Here is a 16430-nt window from a genome sequence, read left to right as displayed (position 1 = left end):
TCCAGCCATAGGTCATCCGCCATTAATTTCTGGCTAGCTAGACAGCTCAGGCTGGTCAGCTTGGAACAGCAGCGGCCACCAGGTGTCTCGCCGCGGCAGCACTGAAAAATCTTGCAAGCAACCGGCTGCGGTCTGAATTCTGAGTCCTGAGCTCCATCGGATCGGCGTGACAGTTACACCTCGGCCCTGGCACTCTGTTGGCCTAACTGTGTCCGGCTCGTATACTTTACTGGCTGACGGAGAAGCCACATATCTGAAGCAGCAGCTCGCCGCCACGTCGGAAGCGGACCCTTAATTGCCGGTGATTTACAGCCACACCCGTCCGACTTGGACGAGGAGTCGCCGGTTGGTTTACCACCGGCGGTGCATAAATACCCAGCGGCCACGGGCCATAATTATTATCAGAGCTCCAGTGCCTCCAACACCACCACCACCACCCCGGAGCCCGGACGGAGCACGTACAGCTCTCCTCTCCCCGGCGATGTCGTCGCCTTCCTCGGCCCACTGGCTGAGCCTCGTCGGGACCATCTGGCTGCAGACCATCAACGGCCCCAACTCCGACTTCCCCGTCTACTCGTCGCAGCTCAAGGAGCTCAAGGGCATCTCCCAGGTGCAGCTCAACTTCCTCGCCTTCGCCTCCGACGCCGGCAAGCTCTTCGGCTGGTTCTCCGGGGTGGCCGCGCTCTACGTGCCGCTCCCGCTCGTCGCCTTCGTCGGCGCCTCGTTCGGCCTCGTCGGCTATGGCGTGCAGTACCTCTTCCTGGACAGCCCCGGGCTCAAGTGCTGGCACCTGTTCCTGCTCACCGCCCTCGCCGGGAACGGCATCTGCTGGATCAACACCGTCTGCTACCTCCTCTGCATCAAGAACTTCGCGTCCAGGAGCCGCGTCGCCGTCAGCCTCGCCACCAGCTACCTCGGCCTCAGCGCCAAGGTGTACACCAGCCTGGCCGAGAGCTTGCCCCGCCTGGCCGACTCCAAGGCCAAGACGTACCTCCTCCTCAATGCCGTCGTGCCGATGATCGTCACCGTGTTCGTGGCGCCGGCCCTCAGGCTGTTCGACCTCAAGACCGACTCCATGGCGAGCACGGACACGGCATTCCTCGTCATGTTCGCCATCACCCTCGCCACGGGCGCGTGCGCCGTGGTCGGCAGCATCGGCTCTACGGCCAGCGGGCTGTCCTCCAGGGAGCACATGATCAGCCTCAGCGTGCTCCTCGCCGTCCCCATGCTCATCCCGGCGGCGCTCAAGATCCGTCAGAGCATGAACAAGATCTGGGAGGCGAAGCGCGAGAACAGGATCCACGATCTCGGCAGCGACGACGCGGTGGTCGTGATCGAGGTGATGGACCTCGAGACCAAGGAGGAAGAGATCGTCGCCGCGGAGGAGGATCCCCAGGAGGAGGTCGGAGGCCTCCAGCTGCTCAAGAAGCCGGACTTCTGGCTCTACTTCTTCAGCTACATGTTCAGCGGCACCCTGGGCCTGGTCTTCCTCAACAATCTGGGGCAGATTGCCGAGTCGCGAGGTCTCGGGCAGACTTCCACCCTGGTCTCGCTGTCGTCTTCCTTCGGATTCTTCGGTCGCCTCCTCCCGTCCTTCATGGACTACTACTCTGCAAAGTAAGCACTTCACCATTCTTTCCACACACACTTGCATGATTAGATTAACATTTATTTTCGTCCGATTGGGCCCTTGAGATCTTCTTGGAGTCTCCCTCCAGGATTCATGGGGTCCTTTTAAATGGGAAACTTGTAACCATCAACAACTTCTAGTTCTAGAGTGGAATCGAATCTTCTCTGCTTTTGTCCATGCAATTTCACTTGTTTCCAGAAGCAGAAGAAACGGAAGCGGCGGCTAACTGAATTCGTTGGTTTGTGGTGCAGAAGCGGCCACAGCATATCGCGGACGGGGTCCATGGCGTCGCTGATGGCGCCCATGGCGTGCGCCTTCTTCCTGCTGCTCAACCCGGGCAGCGTCTTCCTGTACGCGAGCACGGCCATCATCGGGACCTGCACGGGGGCCATCACGTCGGTGGCGGTGTCGGCGACGAGCGAGCTGTTCGGCGCCAAGAACTTCGGCGTCAACCACAACGTCCTCGTGTCCAACATCCCCGTCGGCTCGCTCTGCTTCGGCTACTTCTCGGCGTTCCTGTACCAGCGGGAGGCCGGCGCGCGCGGGGCCGCCACCTGCTCCGGCGCCAGCTGCTACCAGGCCACCTTCGCCATCTGGGGCGCCACCTGCGTCGTCGGCACGCTGCTCTGCGTCGTGCTCTACGTCCGGTCGCGCAGCTTCGCCGGCAGGCTGCCGGTGAGGTTACAGTGGCTGTCGCGCGTAGCTAACTTCCTAGGTGCCCGTCAGAAGGCTTGACGACGGCGGCGGCCATGGCGGGTGATTGATTAACTTAGGAGACACGAAGCATCGATCTGCCGCGATGCGATCGATGTAGCTTTTTGTTTTCTTCTTTTTCATGGCTTTTCTTCTTGACTGATCGATCCCACGGAGGGGATACGCACGCAGATCAAGCTGGACTGAGTAGATATTGTGCAGGTTGATCATCACCTTTTCGCTGCAGATATATATGCATATAAAGAGTGATTGAAGAATAGCAGATTTTCTTTTCATCATCGAGTATCATGCTTCTTCATTTCTTGTTTTAGTGCCAGCATGTAGGAGTGTCGACGTTGGGATGTTGAGTAGTGTACGTACCTGGAGCTGCAATTAACATTTAGTGCATGAAAGCAACTATGAATGGCTTGTTTAGACTTGTATATATGCTTAATTAATTAAGATCGTGGAATTCTACTACTGATTGATTGTGTAGTACCGGCAGGCCGGCAGCTAGCTAAGCTAGCTATACGTGTAGAGAAGAATCTGTTGGGCACGTCCGTACATGTACGAGCGATGGAGTGAAAGCTTGTAGTGGACCGTCCAAATTCCAGTAATTGGCCATAACAATTCCGCAAAGTATCTGTTCGTAAGTTATCACGAAAGTTGTCAACCCGCGAAGATTAAGGAAAACCCACCTTATGATCTTATCATAATTTTATAATCAAACCAAACTGTAGAAAAATGGTGACGAGGGAGGCTCCGTAGATCACGAAAATTAACGAAAATTCTAGACTTGATGGCTCGAGTGACAGTGTAACCCGCCTTTCAGGATCTTGTCTTGACCAGGTAGCATGGCACACCACGCACACAGTGTAGGGTTCCCATCTACTAGCTTGTTTATTTACATCGACCCGTCGCTTCCGACAACAGCATCACTGGCATGCGTCCAATCCGCATCACCAATAAACAGGAACTGAGCATGGCACCACTGACATTTTACTATCTACACGCACGAAGATCGGACATGCGATGCATGTGAGGCAGAGGCCGCCATTAAAGGATGTTCAAGCAGGTAGGTCGATCGATCCAGCATCGGCCTCGCTCGTGGTCCTCTCACATGCTGTTCGACTTCGATCGATAGCGTTGCAATGATACAACCCAAAGTTCAGTTCCACCTTCCTTCCCCGTGTACTTGCATGGGCGGGCCGATGCCCATTTATTCGCCGAAAGATTGCAGAGCCATCAGCTCTGCCACCCTTGCCGGATGTCGTCCAACCTCTCAGCTGGTGAGCTGATGTGCATTTATGCGTTTATATATGGTTGGCTGGCGCACACCGGTGAGGATGCTGCGGCGCAGCGGCAGCCTCCCCCACGCCGTCGGTGCGGTGATGTCCAGCCCAGCGCGCGTCCGGTGGATCGATAGGTCGCTACCCTTCAGCTTGGAGTTGGACTCGCTTGCAAACTGACATGACATTGTATCTATGGGCTTGAATCTTGTCACACTTAACGGACAACGCACAATGCATGACTTGGACGACAACGCACAATGCATGACTGATCGATCCATAACGCACCGGAGCTAACCAGCTAACGAACACGCTCCCTCAAATCGAGCCCAAATCTCGCGCTCTGTGGCTGCTACAGTATATATGGTTGCCGCGCCCTCGCCCGGGGAGGAGTGAACGAGGGACGATGCTTGGCGCAGTGCAGTGCAGTTATGGTGGTTGATGGCGGATGGTAATGGCGGCGGTTGTTGAGGAGGCAGGGCCACGCGAGATGGCCATGACATGTGTCCTGTGCGCGCACATGGCTGGCACCAAGGCGAGCGCCAAGGCACGCAAAAAGGAGCCGGGGTTGGAGACGAAAGCCAAAGTGCGCGCTCTTTTCGGTCCATTTGTAAACGCAGCGATTTGGTCAGTTAGTTGGACATGCTAGTTTGTGGACGCCATGATGATTACGGTCGCGCGTCTCTTGTAATCTTGCTGCTGCTTGCCATTGCTAGTGGTCGGATCAGATTCGGTAATGCTGCTGCTGAAAGCGTGTCGTCAGCGGGCCAAAAATATCTGCTATGTCAATCTAGGGTGCGGCCTGGCGTGCTAATGTACCCTAGCACTCATTCTGATTTTTTATTTTTACATTTTTTGGGAAGAAACTTCCAATCTAATCATAATACATCATGACAGTATAGGGAACCCTAGATCGAGCGCCGCCGCCCCCTCCCCACCTTGCTTCCCACCTCGCCGCCACCGGAGGAGCGGCCGGCGAAGCCCGCGTCGGCTCCCAGGAGGGTGGCGGCGATGCGATTCGGCTGGATCCAGCCCCCTCCCACCTACCCCCCCCCCCCCCACATGATGTGGTGTCGGCTCCTCGACGGCGGCTCCCCGGCGGCGGCAGCGCTCCTCACCCGCGGTGGTGTTGCCCCGGTTGGGTCCCCTGGAGCCCCACCCTCCCACCCCACCTCGCGCTGGAGCCCCCCTTCCTCCCATGGCCCCAGATCGGATCTGGCGTCCCATGGGCTCCCCCTCCCGTCCAGCTGCTGCAGCCCCCTCCTGCCGCTCCGGCGCGGCGGCGCGACCTTGCCCGCGGTGACCTTCCCCCGTCTGCCTCCTGTCTCCCGTGGGCGTAGCTCTTGCTGCTGCTGATTGGGGCGGGTGAGGCCTTTGGGTGAGGTGGCCGGGCAGGCCGGGGCTCGGTCTTGCCTCGGTGCAAGCCACCCTCCGTCCCTGACGGCGCCTCCTCCGAGCTACAGCAACAACTTGCGTATGTGTGGTCACGGCGTCCTTTGGCAGGCGGCTGAAGTTTCACGGTGGTTCTTGGTCGGCACTGCTCCAGTCCCGGCGTCCACGGACATGCGTTCTCCAGTGTCCTTGGTTTGCCGGTGTCCCCACTGGCGCGGTCTCGGCCCCGTCCAACAAGTTGCTGCGTCCCTTCCAGCATCTTCGGTTCGCCGGTCCTGGTGGCTACGCCTCCAGCAACACGGAGCTGCGCCCCCTTCCGGCTCCGGTTTGTCGGCGGCGCCGGCCGTCACCCTACCACCCGTGTCGGCTCTCTGCCCCGCTGCCTCTCCAACCCCATCCACCATGCCATCGGTTGCAAAGCTCGTGTTTTTGTCGGCGGCAGGTGCAGCCCCACCCTTCTTCTGAGGTAGCGGTCGACAGGCATGTTGACACCGGCATCTTCGGATCCTGATCTGGTAGATATGGGATTGCTCGGACTCTGGCCATGTGAAAGCCGGCCCTTGGGGGCTACTCGTTTTGATTCTGCAACTACAACATGCTATGACATAAATGTAACATTACAGAGGCTATCTAAAGTCTACAGAATATTCAATTCTAACATATCCAGTAGACTTGGCGGCTGGCAGAGATTTACTTATATGGAGAAGATTGTAGTGTTTACCTCAAAACGCTCCTTCATGAGGTTGACCAGGCCGGCTTAAGTCACGGCTGGTGTGTAGGCGGTTTAGATAACCGGAGTGAATCTCCTGAGCATTGAACTGGGCGTAACTTTCCAAGTCCAGTTTCCAAGTCCAGTATGCAGGGAATATGATGAGTATGACCTGGACGACTGATAATGTTATGAGCAGAAACGACAGATCTTTCCATATCAAGATCGGCGGTTTAAAGTGTTATAAAGATAAACATGCACGATGGCATGGCAGATCATTGTTTTCAAATTGCCTATTGCAAGGTGTCATGTAGCCCAAAAGAATAAGTGTTTTTTGATGCGCACAACTTCTATATGGCAGATTGAGAGCCGGGCCGTGGTTCAGTGGCCCTGGTCTTGACATGTTGAAGCTTCCGGGTCATCCTGCATCGGTTCTTCTTCTTCTTGTTCACCCATTGGCTGGAAGTCAGATGTGGCCCAATTGATCCCAGTCAAATCTCTAAATACATCTTCATCATCTTTAAGGCTTGACGGGTCAATATCAGGAGCAAAGGTATGCTTACGTGTTGGCGGGATAAGGTCCACGGCCTCATGAACATGCACCTTCACTTTTGCGTTTTCAACATCATAAACCAGATGATACTTGGAGAGATCAGTTTCCTCAGTCTGTTTGCTTGCCAAATGACGCATCTCCCCTACTATATTGGTGAAGTCGTCGGTGCTAAAGGGAGACCCATCTTCTTTTAAGCTAGGGCAACCAGTGGCTAGCTCTTCCGGGTCAACTTCTGCTTGCCATGCCTTTGCCCGGCTCAGTGCAGTAATAGCACCGGCTCTAGCGGCTGATCGCTTTAATTCTTCAAACCTTTGGGGCAGCACAGACAGTTTCTCCAACACTTCTTTGATGAGGGAAGGTGGATGCTTCTTATGGGAGGCAGCAGAAATAGCCCGCTGCGCACCAGTATACAACTGCTCCACAAGGGTATACACAACTTTAAGCCTTACGCGCATGTCTTGACCCAGCTTGGAGCTTCTGGAGCCTGCATCAGCAAAAATATTGGTAAACCGGCCAATGATTGTGATACGTTGATGATACAAGTGGAAGTATTATGTTACTTACCGAAGATGGCAGCTGTCATGTTATTGATTTGCTGCTTTAAGCCGGATAACTCGCCAGTCACCAGCTTAAGAGCAGCCTAAGCATCTTCTGCTCTTTTTAACAGAGATGTCTTCTCGGTCGACCAGCCGGTTCTTTAAGTGCTGAAGTCCCTTTTCAATTTTTCAGTGTCTTCTAAAGCGATATTCAGCTCTGATTTGGCTTTGGAAGTTTCAGTTTGCTGGTTTTGGATGTTCTGCCTCAGATCAGTGACTTGAGATTCCTTCATATTCAGTTCGGCCTGTCACACAAAAAGGCAGGCAGTATGACGTTATGATGATCATCTTATTTAAAGTCCCAGGCATAATACAAGTATTTTACTTGGCACTTGGGGGCTAATGCACATTGCTCTTTTTGAAGACAAATTCTATGATGACCCGGATAAATTTCTATGATTACAAACGGTTCATGGGGGCTGCATATTTGGATTTTATTCATAATTATGGTGATAAGTCTCGGCTTAGCCATGCTGATTAAGCTGGCCCTTGGGGGCTACATGTGCGAAATTGAAGCACTATTATTTGAAGTCCCGGCTTAACCTGTCAGTTTAAGCCGGCCCTTGGGAGCTACATATGCGAAGTTAAGAACTACAATTTCAAGTCCCGGTTTCAGCCATGCAGCTTAAGCCGGCCCTTGGGGGCTACTCGTTTTGATTTTGCAACTACAACATGCTATGACATAAATGTAACATTACAGAGGCTATCTAAAGTCTACAGAATATTCAATTCTAACATATCCAGTAGACTTGGCGGCTGTCAGAGATTTACTTATATGGAGAAGATTGTAGTGTTTACCTCAAAACGCTCCTTCATGAGGTTGACCAGGCCGGCTTAAGTCACGGCTGGTGTGTTGGCGGTTTAGATAACCGGAGTGAATCTCCTGAGCATTGAACTGGGCGTAACTTTCCAAGTCCAGTTTCCACTCGCCCTTATCAACAGCTGAAATTTCTTCTTTGGCACTGTGCTTGGATAAGACATTGGGGTTGACTGGAGATGTATAAGCCGTCCCAGTAACTATTACATCTTCAGTTTCTTGAGCCAGCTGAGCGGGACCGGGCGGCTTAGCATTCTCTAGATCAACGTTCATGGAGTCCATGGTGACATGGTGCTCCTCTGGCGGCGGATCACCCATGGATGCTTCAGAAGTTTGATGCAAAGACTCAGACATTGTCTGCTTCTCCGGGTCAGCAACCTTGGGATCTTCGGCCGGTTTATTAACCTTCAGCTTCTTGCTGGGTTTGGCCATAGCACTGAAAGTAAAACACATGATAAGATTAGTATACTAATTGAGTAAGGATTTAAAGCAAGCAGGCTTAAGTGTTCTCACCCAGGAACAGTCTTGAACAGGGGAACCTGAGTCCCAGTGGAATCACCAGATGAAGAGTGAGAGGTTCCCTGATAGTTTGAATCAGAAGGGTTAAGAGGCTGTCGAAAAAGACCCGCCCTGGGAAAAGCTAAGTCAGAAATCTGTGAAACCTCTGGACGGAGCTTGTGAGGAGCCGGCGTGTTGGGTAAGCCGGAGGAGAGAATCCCGCCGCCGCGGTTCCGGGTTGTGCGGCAAGCTTCATGCTGCTGCTTCTTCAAAATAAAGTTGGGATCCAAGTAAGCTAAAGGGTGAGAAAACCTTACTTTCCGGCTTGCTTGACGAACTTTCTCTCTTGGCAAAGGTTCTGAGTTGGAGGAAAGGATAGTTAACTCTTCACCATCTACGCGGCTGCCTTCCACGTCATCCTGAGAGTGATCATTGTCAATAAGATGTACAAAAAATGAGCCAAGGGAGTCAAGACTCATCATCATCCAAGGTAAATAACTCGGAGGGGTTGGTCTTCTTCTTGGCAAGCTTTTTAGGGGCCTTATTCTTCGTCCGGGTCTTCTTGTCCGGCTTATCTTGCAACTTCTTATTCCAAAAAGGAGAACCGTCCTGCGGAAATCAAATGGCTATAAGAGGACAGTTTAAGTGAAGAAATGATTAAACCAGAAATTGTTTAAAAGCTTACAGCTGGAGGTTTGTTGAGAACGCAGAACGGATTCAACCCTGTTTTGCTGCAGTCTACCAAGCTCTCGTTCAGCAGGGACTTGGTCATATCATTGATATCATCATCATTCAGCTATCACTACAAAAAAAAGACACATCCGTGACATTTTGGGCCGAACGAATTTTTTTCCTGTCATACTTATGACACTTCTATGACAATAATTATGACAAAACACGGTATCATCATAGATGTGGTGGGGTCCTACTTCTATGACAAAAAATCATGATAGAAAATGGGCTTTTTGTCCTGGGCGGGCCGGAGACGCAGCTGCATGACATTCTTTGGGCCGTCCATGACGGAAAAAACCGTGGTAGAAGCGAGGGTGAGGAAAATATCGGGGTGTTCCCGGTTAGGGTGGGTGGTCGGGGCCGAGCGATGCGCGTTTCTCTCGTACACGCACGCGCGTGGGTGCGAGGCGTTGGCCTCTAACTGAACCCAAGCGAGGCGTTGGGCTCTAACTGAACCCGAGCGATTGCACTGCAGGCTACGCGTTACTGAACCCGAGCAATCGATCGATGGCTGTTAACTGAACCCGATCGAGCGATTACTTCGCTACTGCTGCTAACTGAAGCCGATCGATGCTGCCTCTGGATGAACAATGAGCGTTCCGGGGGGGGGGGGGGGGTTTGGATGAACAGTTCCAGGTGGGGGTGGATGAACAGGACCCTGTGGTGTTGCCTCTGGATGAACAGTGAGCATTGCTGGGGGGGTTTGGATGAACAGTTCCCGGTGGGGGTGGATGAACATGACCCCATGGTGTTGCCTCTGGATGAACAGGACCCCGATCGATCGAGCCGGTTGGGGCTGGATGAACAGGACCCCATGGAGGGCTGGATGAACAGGACCACCCCATGGAGGGCTGGCTGAACAGTAGACGGTGGAGTGCTGGATGAATAGTAGCCCATGGAGGGGTGGTTGAACAGGAGCCCGTGGAGAGGGCTGGTTGAACAGTAGCCGGTGGAGTAGCGCGCGGTGGAGGCTGGATGAACAGGAGCCCGTGCATGAACAGTTGGAGGTGGAGGCTGGAGGAGGTCGACGGTGGATGAACAGTAGCCCGTGGAGGCTAGAGGGGGTCGATGGTGGAGATGAACAGTATCCTGTGGAGTCCCGTTTTGTGGTACACCACACCCCTCCCGATGAACAGGACCCCCGTTTCAACCGTAGGGCTCCAACACAAGTCCGTTTCCTCCGTTTTGCGGTACGCCACACCCGTCCCGATCAACAGGACCCCCGTTTCGACCGTAGGAGGTCCGTTTCCTCCGTTTTGCGGTACGCTAGACCCCTCCCGATGAACATGATCCCGTTTCGACCGTGGCTGGTCGAACACAAGGCCGTTTCCTCCGTTCTGCGGTACGCCAGGCCTCGTTTCCATCGGCTGTTCCGTCCAAGCCGGTTGGCTCCCACGCGTTCCGTTGCCTCCCGATGAACACGACGCATTTCATTGCCTCCCCATGAACACGACAATGACGCAGTTTCTCCGTTCCGACCCAGCCATGTACACAAGCCCTGGCCATACGTACGCGCGAGTAGGCGTTCGAGACCCCGCCCGTATGTACGTACGTGGCCGTATTTACTTTCTTGCACCCTGGCCGCTGTACGTACGTGTACATGCTACGTGCGCGCCTCTACTATGACACGTGCGCGCCTCTACATCGACCCGTATGTACGTACACGTTCGTGACCAGAATGACAACGCTACGTACGCTTCGACCAGGTGGGTCCCGACTGTTAGGCACTTCCTTGCGTGCGAAGATGTAGCTGGTGGATCCCAGCAGTCAGGGGGGCGAATCGTTTTTTTTTGCCCGAACGCACTTCCTTGCGTGCGAAGATGTCGCTGGTAGGTCCCAACAGTCAGGGGGAAAACATTTTTTTTGCAAAATACGGTTGCCCGTCCGGTAGGTCCCTGCTGTCAGGTGGAGGAATCATTATTTTCCGCGTAATAAGGAGGCACTTCCTTGCTGTGGCCGTGGACCCAGCTGTCAGCCTCTCCACGTATAGTCCATGTCCGATGGAAGCCGTTCCTTGACCACGTTGACCACGCCGCACCGAGAGCACCACGGCGGTGGACGACGGCGAGGCCTAGGAAGGGGACGACACGGAGCCGGGGAAGACGCGGTAGTGGATACCCACGCGGAGAGGAGTACGAGGGTTCACTGGTTCGGCTGCGGTGTGAGGCTGCCGTCGCCGCAGAATAACAGGGGGTGTGGGTTAGTGGAGGGATGGCGTGGCCAGCGGTGGGAGTAGTAGGGGGCGGTGAGGCCTCCGTGGCAGCACAGCCGGCCACGGGAGGCAGGAGCAGGCGGCACGACCGGCGCTGCTTTGGGCGGCTAGAGCAAGAAGACCAGAGGTTGAAGAAGCACGACGGCCGTTGGATGGACATCGTACGGTCACTGCAGCTAGAATTGTTTATATTGACTAAGTTGACAAAGCCCTTGGTACGCGTCAACTTAGTAGGCCCACAGGTCAGCTTCCGAAACGGTGCGCCCCAGATGTCAGGGGGAGGAATCATTTTTTGGGCGGGTAAGCTAGAATATCCGAGATTGAAGAAGAAGCACGACATCCGTTGGATGGACATCCAACTGCCACTGCTGCTAGAACCGTGTGTTGACTATAAGTTGACAAAGCCTTGCATACGCGTCAACTCTTTTTTTTAGGGGACGCGTCAACTTAGTAAGGCCACAAGTGTGTGGCAGAGAACTTATATCCCATTTGAGATTTGTAAGAATGTGCAGCCAATTTTTGAATTCTAATGGAATTACTACAGCCCATTTACACTTTGTTAAAAGTGCAGCCCATTTCAACCAACCGTTCAAAACAGAATTCAATAAAATTTCCCACATTTTGATGGGATCCGAAATATTTTTATCCCATAATTTCTAGTCAGATTAAATATAATTTCAATATAAATTTATATTACGTAAAAATCCAATGAAACATTGCGCTCGCAACAATTAATGAAATTAAAATTATCAATATCCAAAAATAATATTTTATAAAGTAATTACGTGTTTGGTGCATTTTTTATAGTTACTGCCCAGTTTTTATAATTACATCCCATTTATTATTTTTAAAGCCCATTTTCTTGTTAAGCCTAATGCATCCCTCCTAGGAAAGATTTGCAGCCCAGCGGGGCGGAGAATAACAACTTGACCTTGCCTGGATATTCCTAAAAAAAGTATAGCTGGGCTAGCCATTTTCAGCTTGAAAAAAATTAATATTTGGGCTGGATATCTGGCCTGGGCTAGACGGGCCACAGCCCGCCCAGTTAATAGCTGCAGCGATGTTTTCATTGTTGTTCAGAGGAGAAAAATTAATATCTGGGCTAAACATCGCTCAAGAAAAACTCTGGAGTGCTCACACCATAAAAACACAAATACTGCTCGAGCTGCTTAGTCCCAGCTGTCGGCCGCTTCTTGTGTAATTCTCTCGTTTATTGACTACATAGGTTGACAATGGTGTGGGACCGTGATCTCAGGAAACCAGGAGGAAACAGAAAAAATTATAGTTTTATATACTAATAAGGAGGCACTTGCGTATGTGCGGCTATGGCCCTGGTGGGTCCCCACTGTCATCCTCTCCAAGTACAGTCATCTCCTCATCCTCATGTCCGTTGACCATGTTGACAACGCGAGACGGCGGCGCCACGGCGAGCGCAACAACTCGAAGGACGATGGAGAGGGCCTCGCGGGCCCTACGGATGGTCTGATACATCGCCCACTGCTCATTCGGGAAGCCAGGATAGGGCCACATGTCCGCGACGGCATTGTCGTTCGCTTGTTCACCGGTGCTCGTTGAGGTGACGGAGGTTGCAACACAGGTCATCCTGCGCTGGTAGCTCTTCTGCCATTAGGGCGTCGAAGTGCGGCCGCACCTGCTCTATGGTGAACACGACATGAACCGGCTTGGACAGTGGCGCCGGCTTCTGGTCGGAAGCTACGTCCATCGTCTGATTGTCGTCGCTCAGCTCGGCGAGGTAGCTGGCGAGCCAGCATGTCCGGCTGCTGGACCGACCCGCTGCCAAGCACGAGTCTGACTGCCCTGGCCCACGCGGACCGCCTCCCTCGCCTGCGCGCGCTTTCCGCCCGAAACGGTCAGCGCCGCCCGCCCCGCTTCACGGTGCATGCGATTGCTCCGCCTTCAAACGACACAAGTGCCGTTCGTCCGTCCTTCTGCCGCCCACATTAATGATACGCGGTTGCCGAGGCGGCTACTCCGGCGCCACACATCCGTCCCTCTGCCGCCCACCATTGCTATATAAACTGCTGCGCCGGCCATAGCCGCAGTCATTCGCATTCGTTCCTATTCTCATGTCCACACCACTACTGCCCACCATGGCTTCCTCGCGCTCCAGCGCTCTTCGGGGTGGGCGGACGACGGACCACAAGGAGATGGCAGCCATTGCTGCCGACTGGCTGGCCGGCAGGCAGCTGGAGGACGACGACGTCCCAATGGAGAACATGGTAATCGACGATCCGGCGCCAACCCCCTCCTCCGCGCCATCCTCGCCGGTGCATTGAACCATGACCATCGGCGAGGCCCGTGCCCAATATATGGACACGGTTAGGCAGAAGCATGAGGAGCAGTTCCGGGAGGCGCAGGCCAACGCCGCCTACAACCACCATCTCCTCCAGGAGCACCTGCAGGCAGAGGAGCAGATCGCCGCGGAGCGGGCGGAGCAGGAGGCGCTGCTCGACTCGTACCACTCCGCCCGCGAGGGCCGCCTCGAGCGCCGGCGGTACCGCATGCGGGTGGCGGAGGCTGCGGCCGCCTACAAAGAGGGCGATGAAGCGGGCGAGGCATTGTTTGGCGAGACCGAGGACGAGGCAGAGGACAATGCCGGCTCCGATGAGTCCCCGCTCCAGTGGCGTCGACGAGGCCCTACTCCGCCGAGGCCCCACAGCGCCAACAACGAGGTAGAGGACACCGCCGGCTCCGCCGAGGCCCCACCCTGCCGGCAACGAGGGGGAGGATTTCCCCCGCTCCGCCGAGGCGCCGCCCGCCGGCAACGAGACAGAGGACATCGCCGGCTCCGCCGAGGCCCTGCCCCGCTGCCAACGAGGCCGCGCCACACAGAAAACGAGGAAGAGTAGAACACGGTAGGTTGCCGCTGCTCGGGTCCAAGTAAGTCCACCGCTGCTACTCTCCGGTTGCTGGCACTGAGCTGTACATCATGGAGCAATTCTATGATTACAGGATGATTGAAGAGCGCTCCGTGGTTGAGCAAGCTCATGAGATACAGTCATTTTCTAGAGAACTTGAGCACTTCAGTTGTATGCTATAGGACAAGTTTGTTGCCGGAGGTATCATCACTAAGCTTCCTCCTTCGTGGATCTCATTGGCACTCTTGATGTGGAAGAAAAGGCGAGAGCAAAGGACACACGTGCTCGAGGAATTGAGGGAGGATCTAGTGCCAATCTGGTACAGAAGAACTTCCAGCCCCACAAGTTCAAGAACAAGGGCAAGTTTGATGGTAAAGCAAAGTTTGATGGGAAGAACAAGGCTGTGCAACACACGAACTTCAAGAAGAAGAATGACAAGAAGAAAGGTGTTTGTCATGTGGGGATCCTGATCATTGGGCTCCTAGTTGCCCTAATCGCTATGACAAGCTAGGCGGGTTGACCACTGACGGCCGGTTAGCTTCTTGGCGGCGACGTGGAGTCGGAGAGCTATGTTGGAGAAGGACGCTGCTTCTACTTAACTACTGGTGCAGTTGGCTGACTGACACGTGGGCTCAACAGGCATCTGGGCCACATGTCAGTTACGCAACTGCACCTGCAGTTAAGTCACTAAAGCTTCTGTTCGGCTCAGCCGGACACAGGTGGGTAGCTTCGGTTAATTAATTATACCTCCAGTGCACCCCTTTTTGGTTGAAGAATGTATGAAATGTAATGAAATCCGGCATGTTTATATGAAATCCGACCGTGTATGAATGAATTTATTTCGATTAGTTCGAATTCTTGTACCACTGGCATTGGATGAACATGCAAAACAATACGTACTAGCATTATTCCCAGGGTGATCACCTCGATTGTAGTAGTTTCACATGTACTCCCTCCTGTCCTTTCTAGTCTGCATACAAGTTTTGTCTGCAGCCAAAGTATCTCTACTTTGACCAATCTTATAGAAAAAAGTATGCACTTTCACAATGTGCGAAGTAAAAAGAACAGAAGGAGTACAAAGAGTTTGAGCAGCTTTTTAGCGTTCCTGTACATTGCAATCACAACGATTCACATGTCATAGAGAACATTCAAAACAATCGATGATTATGCATCTCAGCGATTCACATGTCAGAGCCAATATTTACTTCACAACTAAAGAATAAAGAAAAAATGGATCGACGCTGCTGACAGCAAAGGGCGTCCCATTCGAAAATATCAAACGCATGTCTTCTTGGTAAAATCAATGAGCAAAATTTGACAAGGTTTTACCATTCCAAAATATCAAATGCCTACGATTGTGGAATGGGCAGGGTTTGCCATCAGTTCGGACATTGACATGGCACCTCATGCTAAATAAACCAGCTGTTCTTTTTGTGCAGTTCCACCAAAATCAACCAAATTCGCGCGTAGCTTGTATGATTTCGCCCTTATATGTTGCAACGCCTTGAACTTATCGGCACCTCCTTTCTTGTGGTGGAAATGAATGATTCGATGTATTCATGAACATTTTGTGTAGTTCCCATTGAAATCAAGATGAGCACCCCTGTTTGCACAAATACAAAAAAAGTAATTAGTATAAAGCAAACTGTACTATGAATTGACAGTTTAAACAGGCACCTACATGGTCCATGTAGAGCACACTTTTAGAAAAATGGAACTCACCGGAAAGAATCCTAGAACAACATTGTACTCGCGCATCACAGCAAGAAAATGGAGATTTGTCAGTCCTTCTGAGCTGAAGTTAGTTTGGTCTTGTGGGGGGTAATGTAGCCATCCTTCAACTGCTCCTTCTGATGAGAAGATAGACATGGCTTCTTCATCCTGGCATAATCGGAACTAGTCACTTCACGTACTCCATATTCTTCTTCAGAGGAGGATGATCCTGTTGTGCAAACACAAGAGGATAACTAAATGCTAGCATCCCTGTTTTCTCGAAAAAAAGGAAAGGAAATATTTAAAACAACACAGATGAAGCACTTCTCAAGGACAATACCACTTTTTGATGACAGTATTTAAATAGTAGCACAACAACAATAGAGATGACAAAGCTCAATCATATGGATGAAATCAGTGGGCGAGTACCAACCTTTGTCAGGAGGCTTATTGTGTAGAGCATACAGATGAAGCACTTCTCCGGAACCATCTGTTGCTATCTACTGAGGTGGCCAGGCTTACTATATACTCCTCGATTAGATTAATGTTTCCAACATCTTCTTGTGCAGTTCCACTAAAATATATGGTATCTTCAAAGAAGATCCCTGTTTGCACAAGTAGAGATAATTACGTATCACATTAAGAGTGGCATCAAATCAGTGGCAAAACAGTTGCTCATTCCAGCCATGCAATAAATTAAGATGCAAAACTATAGCA

At 52.5% G+C, this 16430-nt stretch overlaps 1 protein-coding gene across 1 annotated transcript; it reads left to right on the top strand.

Annotated features, from left to right (window-relative positions):
- The first annotated feature begins 385 nt into the window (after positions 1-385).
- LOC109743336 (protein NUCLEAR FUSION DEFECTIVE 4) lies at positions 386-2619 on the top strand. Its single transcript, XM_020302417.4, has 2 exons — positions 386-1617; positions 1882-2619. The coding sequence occupies exons 1-2, from the start codon at positions 482-484 to the stop codon at positions 2363-2365; spliced, it is 1620 nt and encodes a 539-aa protein (XP_020158006.1). The 5' UTR covers positions 386-481; the 3' UTR covers positions 2366-2619.
- Positions 2620-16430: the final 13811 nt, after the last annotated feature.

Source organism: Aegilops tauschii, chromosome 3, assembly GCF_002575655.3.
Source record: "Aegilops tauschii subsp. strangulata cultivar AL8/78 chromosome 3, Aet v6.0, whole genome shotgun sequence".
Classification (NCBI taxonomy): Eukaryota; Viridiplantae; Streptophyta; class Magnoliopsida; order Poales; family Poaceae; genus Aegilops; species Aegilops tauschii.
Note: the sequence above shows the minus strand (reverse complement) of the source record. Positions and strands in the feature narration are given on the sequence as shown.

Coding starts and splice junctions, on each gene's coding strand:
- LOC109743336 (XM_020302417.4), top strand. CDS start 482: ATGTCGTCGCCTTCCTCGGCCCACTGGCTGAGCCTCGTCGGGACCATC. Junction 1,618..1,881: donor ATGGACTACTACTCTGCAAA/GTAAGCACTTCA, acceptor TTTGTGGTGCAG/AAGCGGCCACAGCATATCGC.